This window comes from Cotesia typhae, unplaced genomic scaffold (genome assembly GCF_013202065.1).
Source record: "Cotesia typhae breed Kobodo isofemale line unplaced genomic scaffold, CoteBio_Ctyphae scaffold_13, whole genome shotgun sequence".
In the NCBI taxonomy this organism is placed as follows: domain Eukaryota; kingdom Metazoa; phylum Arthropoda; class Insecta; order Hymenoptera; family Braconidae; genus Cotesia; species Cotesia typhae.
In genome coordinates, this window is record NW_027423774.1 from 2,215,759 (window position 1) to 2,231,514 (window position 15,756).

Sequence of the window (15,756 nt, forward strand, 5' to 3'; positions counted from 1 at the left end):
TTTATAATCTATGTGAATATATTTTTCAATATCATCAATGTAAAATGTTTACTTTTAGCATATGGATAGCACTCTTTTTGGTTCTCAGATAGATAAAAATCCCGAGGACATTGGCAGAAACTTGACTCGCAAATTGAATTCCCAGCAACGCAATCTAAATTTTTGTAACATTTAGCTCCGTTAAATCCCCGACAATTTCCGTTTATCGCAGTATAGTTTGTTGGACAAATGCATTTATTCTCAAAACAAGTTGAGAAGTTGAGATTGGAGCAGTTATCATCATTTTCACAAAAATCATGAAGTTCTAAAGTTTTGAAGTTTTGAATTTAGAATCAATAATTTCATTGGAAAATTTTCTATACCTGTAGGAAAAAAAAAAAACTTACGTTTGGCATACGGATAACACTTGTCTTCCTCCACCGACAGATAATGGTCAGCAGGACACTGACAAGTATTCGATTCATCACAGTACGAATAGCCTATTGCGCAATCTGAGTCATCAGAGCATTTTGCGCTGATGAGTCCACGACAGTGTCCATTAACTACTATGTAATTTTTTGAACAAACACATCTATGTTCCGAGCAGCGAGTATATTTTAGATTACGACAACCTATGTCAATTTCACAGAAGTCGTTGTACCCTAGAAATAATTGAAATCTACAATTTTTATTTATTGTTTTGAATTTGAAGTTATCGAGATTTACTGTTGGCGAACGGGTAACACTCCAATACGGTTGTCGAAGGATAAAACTCAGGGGGACACTGGCAAGTGTTTGATTTATTACAAATGGCGTTAATTGCTGCACAGTCATCATTTTCAAAACATGGAGAATTCATCACACCTCGGCAATGCCCGTTTATTTCTAAGTGAGTTGATAAACAAGTACACTTATTGTTTTGAGAGCAAGATGTGAATTTAAGATCACGACAGCCGATATGAGTCTCACAAAAGTCATTGACATCTAAATTATAATATATAAATTTTTTTTCAATTTTTTAAGTCATGAAGAAAGGACTTACGCTTAGCGAATTGGTAACATCGTTTCTCATCTGAGGAAAGATAAAAATCATCAGAGCATTGACAGGTACTTGACTCACAGAGTGAATTTTTTGTTGCGCAGTCTGAATCTTTAAAGCACTTTGCATTTATAACTCCTCGGCAATGATCATCCACTTCAGTGTAGTTTGACAAGCAAACGCACTTGTTTTCGAAACAGTCAGTGAATTCAAGTTCTCGACATCCAATATTAGTTTCACAAAAATCACCGATTTCTAAAAATTAATAAAATTTCATTTAAATAATTAATTGATGATATCTTATGACTTTGTAGTGTAAACAAACTTTGAGCCAGTGGATAACATTCTTCTCTGTTCTCAGATTGATAAAAATTATCGAAACATCGGCAAGTGTCAGATTCGTGGCAATGTGAATGTTCTACTGCACAATCTGAACTATTCGAGCAATTCACCTCAATCAATCCGCGACAATAATAATCTACTTCTATGTAGTGATCCAAACAGACACATTTGTTATTTTCCGCGCATTGGCTGTACTTGAGATCACGACAACCAGCATTGTCTTCGCAGAAATCATTCAAATCTGAAATATTAAACGAATCATGCTGTCACTTTCCGAATTAACCTAGGATATCCATTGTAGACACAAAAACTTACTTTTAGCGTATGGATAACATTTTGCTTTATTCGTTGAAAGATAAAAATCAGTGGGACATTGACAGAGGCCTTCTTTACAGACAGAATTCTCTACAGCACAGTCCAAATCATTAAAACACTTCGCCTCAATTAATCCACGACAATGTCCATCAACGACAGTATAATTTTCAAAACATGCACATGTATTATTCTCAGAACATAATGTGTAATTCAGATCTCTGCAACCAATACTGCTTTCACAAAAACTATCAATTTCTACAATTGCATTAAAACAATTTTACACCCCTAGAAGTCAAGAATTATCATCATTTTCCATGAATAAACTTACCTCCAGCATATGGATAGCATTTATCTTTATTTTTAGATAAATAAAAACTAACACCGCATTGACAAATCTCAGATTTACAAATCGATTTATCAATCGCACAATCTACATCTTCAGAACAATTGTAACCAATTGATCCTCGACAGATTCCTTCTATAGCTACATAGTTAGGCAAACATATACACTGCTTATTTTTGGAGCACGTTGTAAACTTTAGATTTTTACAAGCAATATTACTTTCACAAAAACTAGTCAGTTCTGCAAAAAAATTTTAATGAAATCTTCAAATTTTTTCAATCAATAATTCACCAACCTTTGGCATATCCGTAACATCTGTCTTTATTTTCAGATACATAATAATCAACAGGACATTGGCAGATATTTTCTTCACATTTTGAATTATTAACAATGCAATCTGTGTCTTCTAAACAACTTTCACCAAAAGCCCTTTACATTTTTCATCCATTTCAATATAGTTTGACACGCATACGCATTTATTATCCATGCAATATGTGTACTTGATATTTTTGCAATAATTGTTGGACTCACAATAATCATTCAATCCTAAAATTTTAAGTGAAGAAATAATTTTAATTAAAACTATAAAAGTGACTCCAGTAGAAGTTATTGGAAAAAAATTTACTAGTTGCATATTTGATACATTCTTCTTTATTTGGAGATGGAAAAACCCAGCAGAACAAACACACCTATTAGATTCGCATTGAGCATTATTGATCCACACTCTGAATCTTTTGTACAATTTACACCAAGTAAAGCTTTACATTCGCCTTTTTTTCAAAATAATCTCTTTTGCAAACGCATTTATCGTGTTCAGAACATTTTGAATTTTTGACTTTAATGCAGTCGTTATTTTCTTCACAAGATTCGTTTACACCTAAAAAAAAAAGTCATCAAACATTAACTTTTTATTATTAATTAAAAATTTTGAGTGAATAAAAATGTAAATGTTTTACGATCTGCATATTTTTTGCATTCTTTTTTATCCGCCGACGAATAAAAATTTTGCAAACATTGACATTTATTAAATTCGCACATGGAATTATTGTCTGCGCAGTCAGAATTTTCTGAACACTTAGCATCGATTAATCCTTTACATTGATTGTCAATCTCATAATAATCTTCAATGCAAGCACACTTTTTTTTCTTCATTGCATTTTGTGTTTTTCAAACGCTCGCATCGTTTGTCGTTTTCACACGAGCTTCCGATACCTTATTTATAAAATAATATACGATAGATTAATTCTAATTAATATTTAAAATTTTTTAATTTTATTTCTTAGCTAATTTTTTCAAAATAAATATTAAACCACACTAACTTTTAGCGTAGCTGAAACATTTGGCATTGTTCGATGATAAATATTTATTTGGTGAACAAACACACTTGTGATTTCTGCAAATTGAATATTTTGGTTTCTTACAGTCACTTTTTGTTTCGCAATAATCCAACGGCCTACATTTTCCTTCTTTATCAATGAATGTTGATTTGCATTTGCACTTGTCAAAACATACCGTATTGGCTAATGCTTGGCAGCCCTCATTGTTTTCGCAGTAATCATATAAAGCTTAAAATAAATGCTCAGTACCAACAATTCAATACAAACTTAAATTAATAGCAAATGATAATGACCAAAAATTATGTAACTTACACTGAGCTTTTGGAATACAAAAAGATTCATTTTTTGACGCATAGAAATTTGTTGTACATTGACATTTGTTATGTTCGCATATTGTATGTTCCACAAAACATTCCTCAAGTTCATTGCAGAATCCATTGATACCCACGATACAAGTACCATTTTTTTCAAAGTAATTTTCATTGCAATCGCATTTTCCTTTGCTACAAATGATATTTTTCAATTCATCACAATCTGAATTTTGTGAACACTTTCTACTCAAAACTGAAATTAATTATTTAAATTAAAAAAATTTTTTTTTTTTTGGCGGGATTTTTTTACACAGACTTACTTAGTTCGCATTTTTTCGTGAACAGATTAAAAGGAAAATTGTCCTTGCATAGACATTTTCCTAATTTGCATTTAGAATTGTCGACTCTCCAACAACCTCTCTCTTCAATACACCGATCGTTCGGTTCTAAAATCACATTTCATTAAAATTTTTTGAAAATTAAAAATTTACAATCTAAATTATATAATCTTACGTTTTGCATAACGCGTGCAATTTCCAGTTTTTTCAGAAACATAAAAATTTTTCAAACATTTACAGACCTGCGATTGACAGGAAGTGTATTTGACGTTCTTACAATCCGTATTACTGAAACACGGATCATTTGGTTCTGTTGTTAACAAAAACAATTATTATGTGAGTAGTTAAAAAAATTTTTTTCATTGAAAATTAAATGGAAGTTCAAAGTTTACTTTGCGCTGGTTTATAAAAAGTCTTGTTATCTGTAAGTGAATTTGCATTGCTTCTACTGCAGTTATATCTTGATTCTAAAACATGTAATAAAAATTACAAATGACATTTAATAAACTTAGAAACAAAATATAATTATGCTCACTCAATCGTTCACATTTATCCGCAGCAGTGTAATAATAATTGTTTTTACATTTACAAACTCCAAAGGAATTGCAGTATGAATTTTCTACTAAACACTTTCTGTTGATCAAACATGATTTACCGACACCTACCAAGAAGAAAAATATTGTTTTTTTTTTTTTTTTTTTCATTTCATAAAATTTTGATGACTATTTTCAAAATTTTGAATGGTAAAATTTTAAAGAAAAATAATTTAAATAACTCACCACGCAAGCTATTTTTACAAGCCAACAAGTCCAAAATAAATTGCGTACTATTAGGACATCTACATTCTCGATTGATGCATTTAAGATTCTTATGATTATTTTCCAAGCATTGTTGATCAGTACTACAAGATTCGCCATAATTAGTGTCTAAAAAAATGGAAAAAGTATTTTTTTAACTTCCCGCTAAGAAAATTGAAAATTTTCAAAAATCGGGAAGTTATTGGTTTTACCCCGTTTTACAAAAATCGAGTTTTCATCAAATCTCGATTTTGAATACAATTTGGACTGATTTGGACCAATAGATTTCGAGAAATCTCAAAAAAACCGTGAAAAAAATTTTTTTTTCAATAGAATTAGCGGGAAGTTACAGGGATAGCCTTTAGGGTCAACCGAGTTTCCAGATTTTTTTTCTAAATTTCAAAATTTCTGAATAAAATTTACTTGATACTCTTTGACACCCAGTTTTGGATGAATAATTATTTTTTAAATAATATACTTCATTGAAATAATAGTAATTGTCCATAAGTTCATCAATTAGTCTGTTAGTTGATGAATAATGTAAGCAAATTGTTTCATTATACTCCGCAGTTTGTTTCTTGCATACACAGTGTCCATTTTCTGAGCATTTTGCTCCGATTATTACTTCGCAGTCCAGCGATCTTTTACAAGAATCGTCCAACACCCCTTTAATTTAAAAATAAAATACAATTTGTATCCAAAATTGATGAGTTAATTAATTAATACCTTTTTTAAGACATATATAGTTAAAAATATCAAATTGATCCCGTACTTTGTTCACGCATACTTCGTTTGGGTTACAGCAAGGTTGTTGAGAATTTGGATTGCACTTGAAGATAATTTAATTAATTTATTATTAGTAAAAACAGAAATAATTAATTTATTTTTGAAAAGTGCTGTGTTTTAATAACTTACTCTCTGTCTAAATTCAGCGCACTTGTTGATTGACTCACTGATACTCATAGTAATTACCGAAGCCCAAAAGTTTGTAAATATTTCAATAAAAATAAATAGTATAACTTTATTGGTCATTTTGTTATTACTTGATTGAGATGTTTTTAAATATGAGTCTAGCTTATAGACGACTGAAGAACAACTATTTCTAGTTCTACTTACAGTGCTTGCGCACGGCTTAACATGTGAACTTGTACTTGGCGTAAACAGCTACCGCAACGCTGAATATTAAGCAAAAGAAAAGAATCGATTACAAGTATATGTCCATGGTAATCTAGGTTGTTGGTAGTTATAATGGTTATCTGGGTTGAGTATAAATATTTAAGAATATAACTTGTTCTGATGTTCGGAAAACCAATAATTTATGGTGTCCATTCATTGGATTTTTTTTTTGCGCGTATGACTATTCGATAAAAAATCAGATTAAGATGTTAGAATAAATTTATTCAATACTTGAAAATGCTCAAAAACATTTAGAGCTTATTATAGTGCCCATTCATTGTCTTCTTCTTTTTGTCATGACTATAAATAGATTTTTAAAATTTATTATCTAAATTACTTCACTAAGTCTTATCTGTAATTGAAAACTCTAATATACACTTTCCAGAATTTTGAAATATGTGAATGTAATTACATTTTAATTTACATTCACATGATAAAATATTTTAATGTTTCAAATTTTAATCCTGTTAATTATTTATTTTCTTAACTTAACAATATTTTATAATCTATGAATAAATAATTACAACTATTAGTAACTGATATTAACAAAAAATAAAAACAATTTTTGATTTTATAAAAATAAAATGATAATTTTATTGAACATAAAAATGTGATCCATGATATTTTGTACAATTGGCATCATTTTGATTGATTATTAAAATTATTAAAACTATTAATTCTATTAAAACATAATTCAGATAGATAAAATAGCATTCATACGCAGTAAAAAATATTTATGTGAAATATTTAACATTTTTTTATATTAATTTAACATCATAAATATTAAATCTACATTTAAAAGTGTTAAATATTTAACACAAAAATTTTTAACCCGAAATTTAAAATAATAACTATGAAATATATTTGTAGCACGATTGCTTAACGACCAAGTATATCGATATAAGCACCGATTACACTTCCCAGAGCGTCACCGACAGAAGTTATTTGGCAGTCAATTTTAACAACCGGTGTGTTGAACACACTTCCTTGATAAATTTCATCGACATAGACCTTCATCGTCCTGGATCCATAACTGCATTTTTAAAGCTGAATTCCCTTACAGCTGGCTCGTTTGGTGTGAAAGTTCTTGAACAATCGGAATCCGAGCCGTTAGGGTCCGATTGAACAGTGTACATACGAATGTGGTAAAATGGTTGTCTGAAGACAACTATGACTGAATCATTTAAGCACTTGAAGGTGAATCTGTCGTCTTTCCACTGAAAAGTAATGAATCAATTATTATTTATATTAACTAAAGCTAATTAATAAATAGATATGTAATATAAAAAAATTTTTTTAAGTTACTTACGTCTGCAGGAGCTCCTAGAATTCCTACACCCGCAAGAGCAAAAAGACAAAATATCAAAGCCAAAGTTTTTTTTGACACTCCATGGTAATTTATGTCTACGAAGTTTACTCGATGAAGAAAAGATTAAAAATGACTTGGATATTGGACATCCCTTGGTTTTATACCTTCTTGATGGATGAAGTAGGAAAAGTTGCTTATCTTCCTTTAGAACGTGATTGGTTTATGACAAAGGAAAAAATGAAAGGGCGTGGAAAAGTATTATCAGATTTCTAGGAAAATTGTTTGTAGGAAGAATGATAAATTTTTTGAATGAGTAATTCAGATTTCGTTTAAGATAAATAATATTATAAGTACTTAAAAATATAATTAAGAAATAATTATATTTATAATTATTATTTAATAATTATTTATAATTAAATAATTTATCATTAATAATTAATAAAAAAATAGAGCTCAAATAAAATAATAATATTTTTTATTATTAAAAATAATTACATTTTAAAAATTTTTATAACAAATAATTAATGGGTTTTACTTAGTCTTCTTTACTGAATTTAAGCATTCGGGACAGTTTTTCCCAAAAAGAACGTTCTCTTGGAACTTCTGGAACTTTACAATTAACTGAGAAGATATGTTGCTTTAAAGATCTGCCGTATTTTTCGTCAATATAAACTTGGAATTCTTTGGCCCCGTATGCACAAGATTTGAACTTTAATTCTTTTACCGCTGGTTCATTTGGAGTGAAAGTTCTCGAGCATCCAGACTCGTTTTGGTCTGAAGATATTGTGTACAGATGAACGTCGTAGGGTGATTGCTGTTCAAAAGAAGCTACAACTGAGTCTTTGAAACATCTGTAGGAAAATCTGTATTCTTCAGGCTGTAATTAATTAATTAATAATATTTATTATTATTTTATTTTCTGTAAAACTATATGGCAGTTATACGACGTAGTTGAAAAATTTTACTTACGTCTGGTTTGTTTATTGCGCTGGCAAATGCAATGCAGAAGAATATCAACGCTAAGTTTAATTTAAAACTCTCCATATTTATGAGCTTGTAATTTTTTCTTTGTCGTAAATTTTTTGACTAATGTCTGATGTCTTCTTACTGAAAGAATATCTAGATGGTGTGCTTCTGTAGCTTCTTTAAATACCGTGGAAGCTATTAGTCCCTTTGGGTTATCACGTCATTGAATTAACCCGCAGGCGTAGGTGAGAAAGATTTGAAATAAAAGTTGTGAAATGTTTTATCGAAATTAGTTTTAAGAAATAAATAAGTTCGTTATCAAGCACGTGAACTAATGATTTTGACTCCAAGTTGTTCCCGTGTATAAAAAAAATCGTCTTAAAAGAATTTTAAAAAATTTGTTTGTTTAAGATAAAATAGAAATAGATAATTATAAAATCTATGACGTAGTACAGAATGAAGAAACTTTTTTTAAATTTGAAAACTGTTTATTGTGGAAAAATACATTTACTCATGATTTTGGTTCATGATGAAATAATACTGATAATGATAAAAACTTCTAGGTGGATGAAATATATATTAATTACTCAACTAAAGTCGATTACAAAGTTAAGTAATATATACTTTAGGAAGATACTATCAGCTTTAGATCAGATCATTAGTACAAACGAATAGAAATTGTTTTCAAATTTATTTTATGGAAATATTTGTCAATATAATAACTTAATAATTATTTTTTTTTTTAAATTAAATGTTAACGAATATTTTTTGTGTTCGTAGTTTCTTTTAGTGATCGTCAAATATGACTAATTTAAGTTATCTATGAAAAATTTATTTCTGTTATAATAAAATTTTTTTTACGTAGAATTTTTCGTGATTATTTTTGTGATCAATAAAATAGCTTAAGAGTAAAATAAAAAACGCGGGCAAATTAAAGTTTTGACATTTTTTTTTTTTTTTTTTTCTATTGAACTGATAGTACGTTTATAATTTTTAAAAATAGTTTATAATAATGATTGTTATGGGGTGAAAATAATAACTTCCCGATTTTTTGAAGATCATTGATTTTCATAGCGAGAAGTAAAAAATTGTATGCATAGTTTATATATTTTTAAATATATAATCAAAAACTATTAAAAATATATCATCTACTCACTACCTAGTCACTCACTAACTACTAAATTATCGCAATAACACTAAAAAAAAAAAAAAAAATCACTCGTAAATTAAATTAATGAACTTTCGTATTGTCTTTATTAGGAGCAAACTTTACATAATACTTTTCTTTTCTCTTTAAATTCATTCACTAAATCTGATATTATTAATTATATTAATAATTTAAGAAACAGTAAAAAAAATAAATTCAACCCGTGCATGTAATTAAATTTTTAAATAACATACAATTTAAACTTCGAGTAGAAAGTAAAAAAATATAAAGAAAAAAACAAAGTTTATAAATTGAAATTAATTTTATAAATATAATTATTATTTATTAATGTAACTAAATATTTAAAAATCTACAGTATTTATTCACCAATCAAATTCATTTTTTATTTTATTAAATATTCTACTTCAATGAAATCTTCAAAAGTCAGTACTCATTACCTGCATTTAAACTCTCTACTTAACAGTTATATCCAAGCTATAGTTAAACCATTATCAAATTTCTATCTAAATATATTTTAAAAAAATTGACAAATGTATCCATGTATATATTAATTATAATTTTCTTCTATTGAAAATTGATTACAAAATGGCAGCAATGTCTTTATATGTAATTTAATTCTTGTCTCATTTTTTTAAATTCTGTTAATTCAAATTTAAAGTTATCATTAAATGCTTCATGATAGTAAAATTTAATCGGTATTAATAAGTCATTTGTAATTAATTATAACAATATAAAAAGAAATTGGTAGTATAAAATTCAAGCTGATAGTGAGTACTGACTACAAAGCCTTTGGAACTCAGCTTCTTTTTGTAAATATTCTTTCACGAAAGGATGATCTAGGTTCGAATCCTTCAATTGACTTAAATAACGATTAGCAACCTCTGGTGGTTTTCCCATGTGTTGTGCGAGTACAATCATGTTTATCAGGGTGTCAGGGTTGTTGCTGTCTTTGTCGAGGGATTCTTGCAATGCGCTTTCAGCTTCCTCGTATTTTGCTTGACCAATAAAACAGGTTGCTTGTCCATTTAGTAACATACTTGTGCTGGAATATTTATCAATCATTTCCTGCAATTTAAAACAAAAATTTTAATTTTAATTTTAATTTTTTGCTTTGCAAAGAAATAATTTTTTAAAGCTTGTAAGATAAAAAATTTTGTAGCCTAAAATTTTAAAAATAAATTAAACAATTCTCAATCATTAATTAGATCACTAAAAAAAATTTTAATAATTAAATTCTAAGTTTTTTTTTTCTTATAAAATTAAAATTCAACCCTCGGAAAACAAATTCTGCATAGTATTTTTTTGGTAGGATCTAGTGAATTTTAATGAACCTGGCACCAAGCCGACTAGAGACAATAGCCACTGGGATTTAAAAAAAATTTCAGCAAATTTTTATTTTATTGCAGCATTTTTTATCGATCAATATTTTTTATTTGTAAAATTACAATTTTATTATTTTATAAAAAAAAAAAAATAAAATTAATCTCTCCTTGATTTAATAATTCGTTTTATTAGAATAATTAAGATATCTAATTTAAAATCTATTAAATTTATCTCAACTACGAAAATTAAATGAATTTAAAAATAATAATATATATTTACCTGGAAGATATAGTAGGCTTCTTGCAATTTATCACCACCACTATTAATATTAATCCACGCCTGTGCCAACTGTGTCAATGTAGCATCATCGTCCTTATCTTGCATGGCTTTTAGCTCTTTTTTTGCTAGATCCAGGCGGTCCATTTTCAAGTAAATCTGCAGTGTCAGAGCCATGCATTCAAGACTATTAGCATTCTGCAGCACTCGTAACGCGGACTCCAGATTCTTTTCGTGGTAATAAATAGTAGCCGCTACTATCATCAAATTATTGTTATCAATAATAGAGTAGCCAGTAGCGCGGTCCAACTCAGCCAGTATTGTTTCACGTCTGTTAGGAGACGCAAAGTACTCGGCCAATATTTTAAATGGTTTCAATTCTGTTGGTGAAGATTCATTAATTTCATCCAACACTACGCGGAATTTTCGCTGCGCTATGTAAGCACGGTAGAGAAATACATCTCGCTCCAATGCAACATCTACTGTCGTTGGCTGGAAGTAAAATTTTAATTAATATTAAAAAAAAAAATTGTCAAGTGTCTTCATTGGTCTGTTATCACCAATATCATTAGCTGATAATGAAACGTAGCCTAGAACCTAAAACTCAGTCAAAATTCTCACTCAGTTCAACAAACACTCACCTAAAAGCAAGCCAAAAAAACAATTACTCTTCATCAATTAAAAATGACACTTAAAAACAAAAATACTGACTTATGTTACATGAAATAATAAAAAATTAATCACAAAAAAAGTCAGCAGCATGCGGCACACATGGACCTCTGCAGTATAATTTTCCAAAACAATACTATCAATAAATCAATACCAGCAGCACAAAATTAATCTCAATGATCAGTGAATAATAATTACCTTGACTTTTTGTGCTTCGTTGATACATTGCTGATAATTTCCAATATAAAAGTGGTTTTTAACGTCAAACAACTCGTCAACGTCACCTTGCTGCTGTCGTGCCATTTTGCCCATTTGCTTGTGACGTTTCGAATGTTTCTATTCAGTTTCAGTATTCCGTTTGTTTACTTAAAAAAATTTTAGGCTATTCCACGTGTTGTGTCGCCTGACGCAGTCCAATTTTTCGTTCCTCCATTTTACGCGCACTTACTAATAAAAATGAAGTTAGCCGACATTTCAAAATTTTTAGAAATTTTTTATTGAAATAATTTCAATTAAATAATTAAAAAAAAAAATTAATTAAAAAGTTTTACATGTGAAAATTAATAAAAATTACAAGTGCAAATTTTTTAAAATAAACAGCTGACCGCTAACTTCAGTATTATTCAGTGTCATCACTTGCTAGAACAAAAACATTGATCCTAACCTAGCTACTACGCGTTCAAAAAATTCGTACAATAATAAATAATTTCCCAGAAAAAAATAGTGAATATTTAAATTTTAAGTTTATATTTTTATTTATATTTTTGATTACGTAAAATTAATAAAAAAAACAATTTTTGTAAATTATCTTTCATAGAAAATAAATTTAAATGACAATTTACTGTCAATAATAATTAATCAGTGTTTTGATTTTTTTTTTAATTTAATTGTTATTTATTTATTTATTTATTGACATAAAATATCATGACATTAACACATGTCCAACGAGTAAGAACTCTGTACAAGACAATATTAAAATTGCACCGTGGTTTGCCGACTGAAATGCAATCACTTGGTACTCCTTATGTCCGTGACGAATTTAGAAGACATAAAAATTGCAATGAAGCAGAATCTTACGTTTTTATGAATGAATGGACGGTAATTATAATTATATTTATTGATAACAGTATTTATTATGTAATAATCGTGTCATTAAATTTTTTTTTTAAATTATATTTCTAATGAATATTTTCTTTTTTTTTTTTTTAGGAGTACGCTATAACGATAGCAAAACAGCTGGGCTTACGCGGTCCCATTTCTGCGAAGCCGCTGGGTAAAAGCTTAGAAGTTAATGATTTAGAAAAATTACGCGATGAACAAATTTACCAACTATACGAATTAATGATTGCTGCTACTGGTTCTGATAAAACGAAAAAATAGTTTTTTAAATTTTTAATAGCAACCATTTTTAATTTGCTTACACAAATTTAATATTTGTTAATACTGTAAATATTTTATTAAATTAAAGATATTTAAATATTGAAAGTTTAGATCTGTTTTATTTAAAAATCTAGTTTGGTTTTTTAAGTAGATTCGCGTTTTTATCTTTGCTGTTATCTTAACCTACAACTTTATAAATCGAAAGTTTTAATTTAATGCTGTGGCTTTAGAAGTATATTTTCTAAATTAATAATTATGAAGAACTGGCGGGATGCGGCAAGTATTATTTTGGCAGCTCATTATAAAAATAATTTCAGTCAACAATTAAAAACAAATGTAAGTTTAATTTTTCTATTTTTACTATTTTAAATAATTAAATTACTTAAATTACTAATTAAAACTTAAAAATATTTTTTTTTAAAATTACACTTATAATTTTTCAAATTTTTTAAGGATGAAATATAAAAAAAAAAATTTTTTTGTAATAATTTTTTCAATAAAAAAAAATCTAAAAATTTTTAAATGTCGGCTAACTTTATTTTCATAAAATTGTTAGATGTCTAGTAAATTCAGTATCATAAATTAAAAAAATAAAATTTTATTAATCCCACCAGAATTTTAAAACAGTTATATATCACTTAAAAATACCGTTTTTATCCAGTTATATCTATTTTTAAAATAATCATAAATATCATTAACAACAATTATTAGCACAATTATTAATAGATATTTGTACAATAATTATTTTCAGTATGACTTCAAATTACTTTGTTTAAAACGCCATAAAAATTCATCATTTATGCCCGGCAATTATGTGTTCCCCGGTGGCGTTGTAGAGCCAGCTGACGCAGATTTTAAATGGAAAAGCTTGTACAAAAAATTTGGTTTTAATGATAACCATTTTTTATCATTACTTCTCAACAACAACAATAATAATTCAGCATCATCTTCTTCAAAATTAAAGCCAATTATTTTCGAAGCACAATCACCGAACGAATTACCACGAGAAGTATCATTGAGGATAACGGCAATACGCGAAACATTTGAGGAATGTGGTATTTTAATTGCAACGTCTAGTGGCAAAAATTCAGCTCACGCTCAACATTATACAAGTAATAAATAATAACAGATTTAATTAATAGAATGTTTTAATGATATGTCATGTGTTGATTTATTTAAAAAACTAATAAAATATTTTTTTAGTCACCGGAAAAAAATTGGTTGATTGGCAAAAAAAAGTCCACGCTAATGCAGCTGAATTTTATGAAATGTGTGAATCGTTACAGTGTTATCCAGATTTATGGTCTTTACACGCGTGGAGTAATTGGCTAACACCGGTGTTTCTTGGTGGAAAACGTTTTAATTCTATTTTTTTCATCACATGCTTGCAGTCGATTCCTGATGCTCAGTTTGATCCCAAAGAAATGGAAGCTTTGATAGTGAGTAAAAAAAATATGATACTGAAATTAGCAGAAATCTGATAATTTTTAAAACTTTTATAAAAAATCAAAAAAATGTTTTAAAAAATTTATAATTTTCATTTTTTTCAAAATTTCTACAGTTGAAATTTTTTTGGTAATTATTTACAAGTGGGGTCAACTCTATTTTGGTTGATAAAAAAAAAAATTTAACATGAGTTGACCCGTTTTGTAAATAATTACCAATTTTTTTATTAAATTATTTTCATTACATTTTAATTGTTATGAAAATCTAAAAAATTATATCATAAAAAAATTAATTTTATAACTTTATTGATTAAAAAATTATTTGTAATTAATTTTGCAGTGGGATACTCCTAAAGAGTTGGTTGATAAATCAGAAGAATTCAAACTCGCACCGCCGCAACAATATCAAATTAATGAAATTTCAAAAATTCATCGGTTAAATGATTTATTGAATGAAGCGATTGAAAAAAATAAAAAAGACATGCTGTTATATTATCCTGTGATTAATTATCTGTTTTATATAATTTTATTTTATTTTTACTTATTTAATATAAATAATTTTTATGAGTAATTGGTCTAATTATTTTCAATTTATTTCAGATACGTATTATATTGTCAGATGGGATAATTTATCTGTTTCCTGGCGATGCAATGTATCCAAAAGAATTTCATTTGAGTGAAGTAAACGATATCGTTAAAAATAATTTGACTATTCAGGAGTTTCATGACCAATCAGTTGGCCCGAAAAATCGGATGTTTAGAAAAGGAAAAAATGCGGTGATTAAAGTCTTGGAATAAGCAGTGATTACAATCTTTTAATATTTTAAAATGAGTTTAAGTTTTATTTTTTTTTGTTTTGTTGAGAAATATTTTATTGGATTAAATATTTTTATAAAAAAAATTAAAATAAAATATTTAATATTAAATTTGTCTTTATTAATTATTATTAAGCTTTAAATTAATTTAATTCATTGTTACAGGGTTTTTAACGTCATAAGAAGTCAATAAAAAAAATAATTTTTGTTTATTTTTAAATAAAATTTAGAATTTGTCAGTTTAATTAAAATAGTCCATTATAAAAAAATAAATTTTAAAGATTTGTAAAAAAAACGAATCAAGAAAAGGTAAAAAAAATAAATTAACAAAAAATAATTAATCATGTTTCTAACATTGTAATTTTTTTATTATTGATTACCATGATACACTCGAACACTTATCATTTATCATATCTTTATTAATGATT

The 15,756-nt window shown here is 27.6% G+C and overlaps 7 protein-coding genes across 7 annotated transcripts; 2 read left to right on the top strand and 5 right to left on the bottom strand.

Moving 5' to 3' along the window:
- Positions 1-8: 8 nt before the first annotated feature.
- LOC141535257 (prion-like-(Q/N-rich) domain-bearing protein 25) lies at positions 9-838 on the bottom strand. The gene is made up of 3 exons (XM_074255115.1): positions 706-838; positions 387-641; positions 9-304 (listed from the first exon to the last, which is right to left on the bottom strand). The coding sequence occupies exons 1-3, from the start codon at positions 836-838 to the stop codon at positions 9-11; spliced, it is 684 nt and encodes a 227-aa protein (XP_074111216.1).
- On the bottom strand, positions 829-2,355 carry LOC141535258 (uncharacterized). Its single transcript, XM_074255116.1, has 6 exons — positions 2,314-2,355; positions 2,004-2,211; positions 1,676-1,930; positions 1,471-1,601; positions 1,022-1,273; positions 829-963 (listed from the first exon to the last, which is right to left on the bottom strand). Exons 1-5 carry the CDS (start codon positions 2,353-2,355, stop codon positions 1,148-1,150), a joined length of 762 nt encoding a protein of 253 aa, XP_074111217.1. The 3' UTR covers positions 829-963; positions 1,022-1,147.
- Positions 2,329-6,455, bottom strand: LOC141535420 (uncharacterized). The gene is made up of 13 exons (XM_074255343.1): positions 5,717-6,455; positions 5,528-5,630; positions 5,225-5,467; positions 4,784-4,930; positions 4,540-4,665; positions 4,397-4,471; positions 4,180-4,314; positions 3,987-4,112; positions 3,668-3,919; positions 3,338-3,583; positions 2,975-3,230; positions 2,644-2,895; positions 2,329-2,564 (listed from the first exon to the last, which is right to left on the bottom strand). Exons 1-11 carry the CDS (start codon positions 5,831-5,833, stop codon positions 3,142-3,144), a joined length of 1,659 nt encoding a protein of 552 aa, XP_074111444.1. The 5' UTR covers positions 5,834-6,455; the 3' UTR covers positions 2,329-2,564; positions 2,644-2,895; positions 2,975-3,141.
- An 84-nt stretch (positions 6,456-6,539) lies between these two features.
- Positions 6,540-9,590, bottom strand: LOC141535423 (uncharacterized). Its single transcript, XM_074255347.1, has 3 exons — positions 8,256-9,590; positions 7,287-8,163; positions 6,540-7,194 (listed from the first exon to the last, which is right to left on the bottom strand). The coding sequence occupies exons 1-2, from the start codon at positions 8,328-8,330 to the stop codon at positions 7,822-7,824; spliced, it is 417 nt and encodes a 138-aa protein (XP_074111448.1). The 5' UTR covers positions 8,331-9,590; the 3' UTR covers positions 6,540-7,194; positions 7,287-7,821.
- Positions 9,591-9,716: 126 nt separating this feature from the next.
- Positions 9,717-12,047, bottom strand: Epsiloncop (coatomer subunit epsilon). Its single transcript, XM_074255346.1, has 3 exons — positions 11,887-12,047; positions 11,023-11,511; positions 9,717-10,485 (listed from the first exon to the last, which is right to left on the bottom strand). Exons 1-3 carry the CDS (start codon positions 11,998-12,000, stop codon positions 10,177-10,179), a joined length of 912 nt encoding a protein of 303 aa, XP_074111447.1. The 5' UTR covers positions 12,001-12,047; the 3' UTR covers positions 9,717-10,176.
- Positions 12,048-12,176: 129 nt separating this feature from the next.
- Positions 12,177-13,173, top strand: Sdhaf3 (Succinate dehydrogenase assembly factor 3). Its single transcript, XM_074255348.1, has 2 exons — positions 12,177-12,786; positions 12,898-13,173. Exons 1-2 carry the CDS (start codon positions 12,613-12,615, stop codon positions 13,066-13,068), a joined length of 345 nt encoding a protein of 114 aa, XP_074111449.1. The 5' UTR covers positions 12,177-12,612; the 3' UTR covers positions 13,069-13,173.
- Positions 13,174-13,265: 92 nt separating this feature from the next.
- LOC141535421 (acyl-coenzyme A diphosphatase NUDT19) lies at positions 13,266-15,439 on the top strand. Its single transcript, XM_074255344.1, has 5 exons — positions 13,266-13,404; positions 13,820-14,180; positions 14,272-14,507; positions 14,854-15,012; positions 15,114-15,439. Exons 1-5 carry the CDS (start codon positions 13,324-13,326, stop codon positions 15,309-15,311), a joined length of 1,035 nt encoding a protein of 344 aa, XP_074111445.1. The 5' UTR covers positions 13,266-13,323; the 3' UTR covers positions 15,312-15,439.
- The last annotated feature ends 317 nt before the right edge of the window (positions 15,440-15,756 follow it).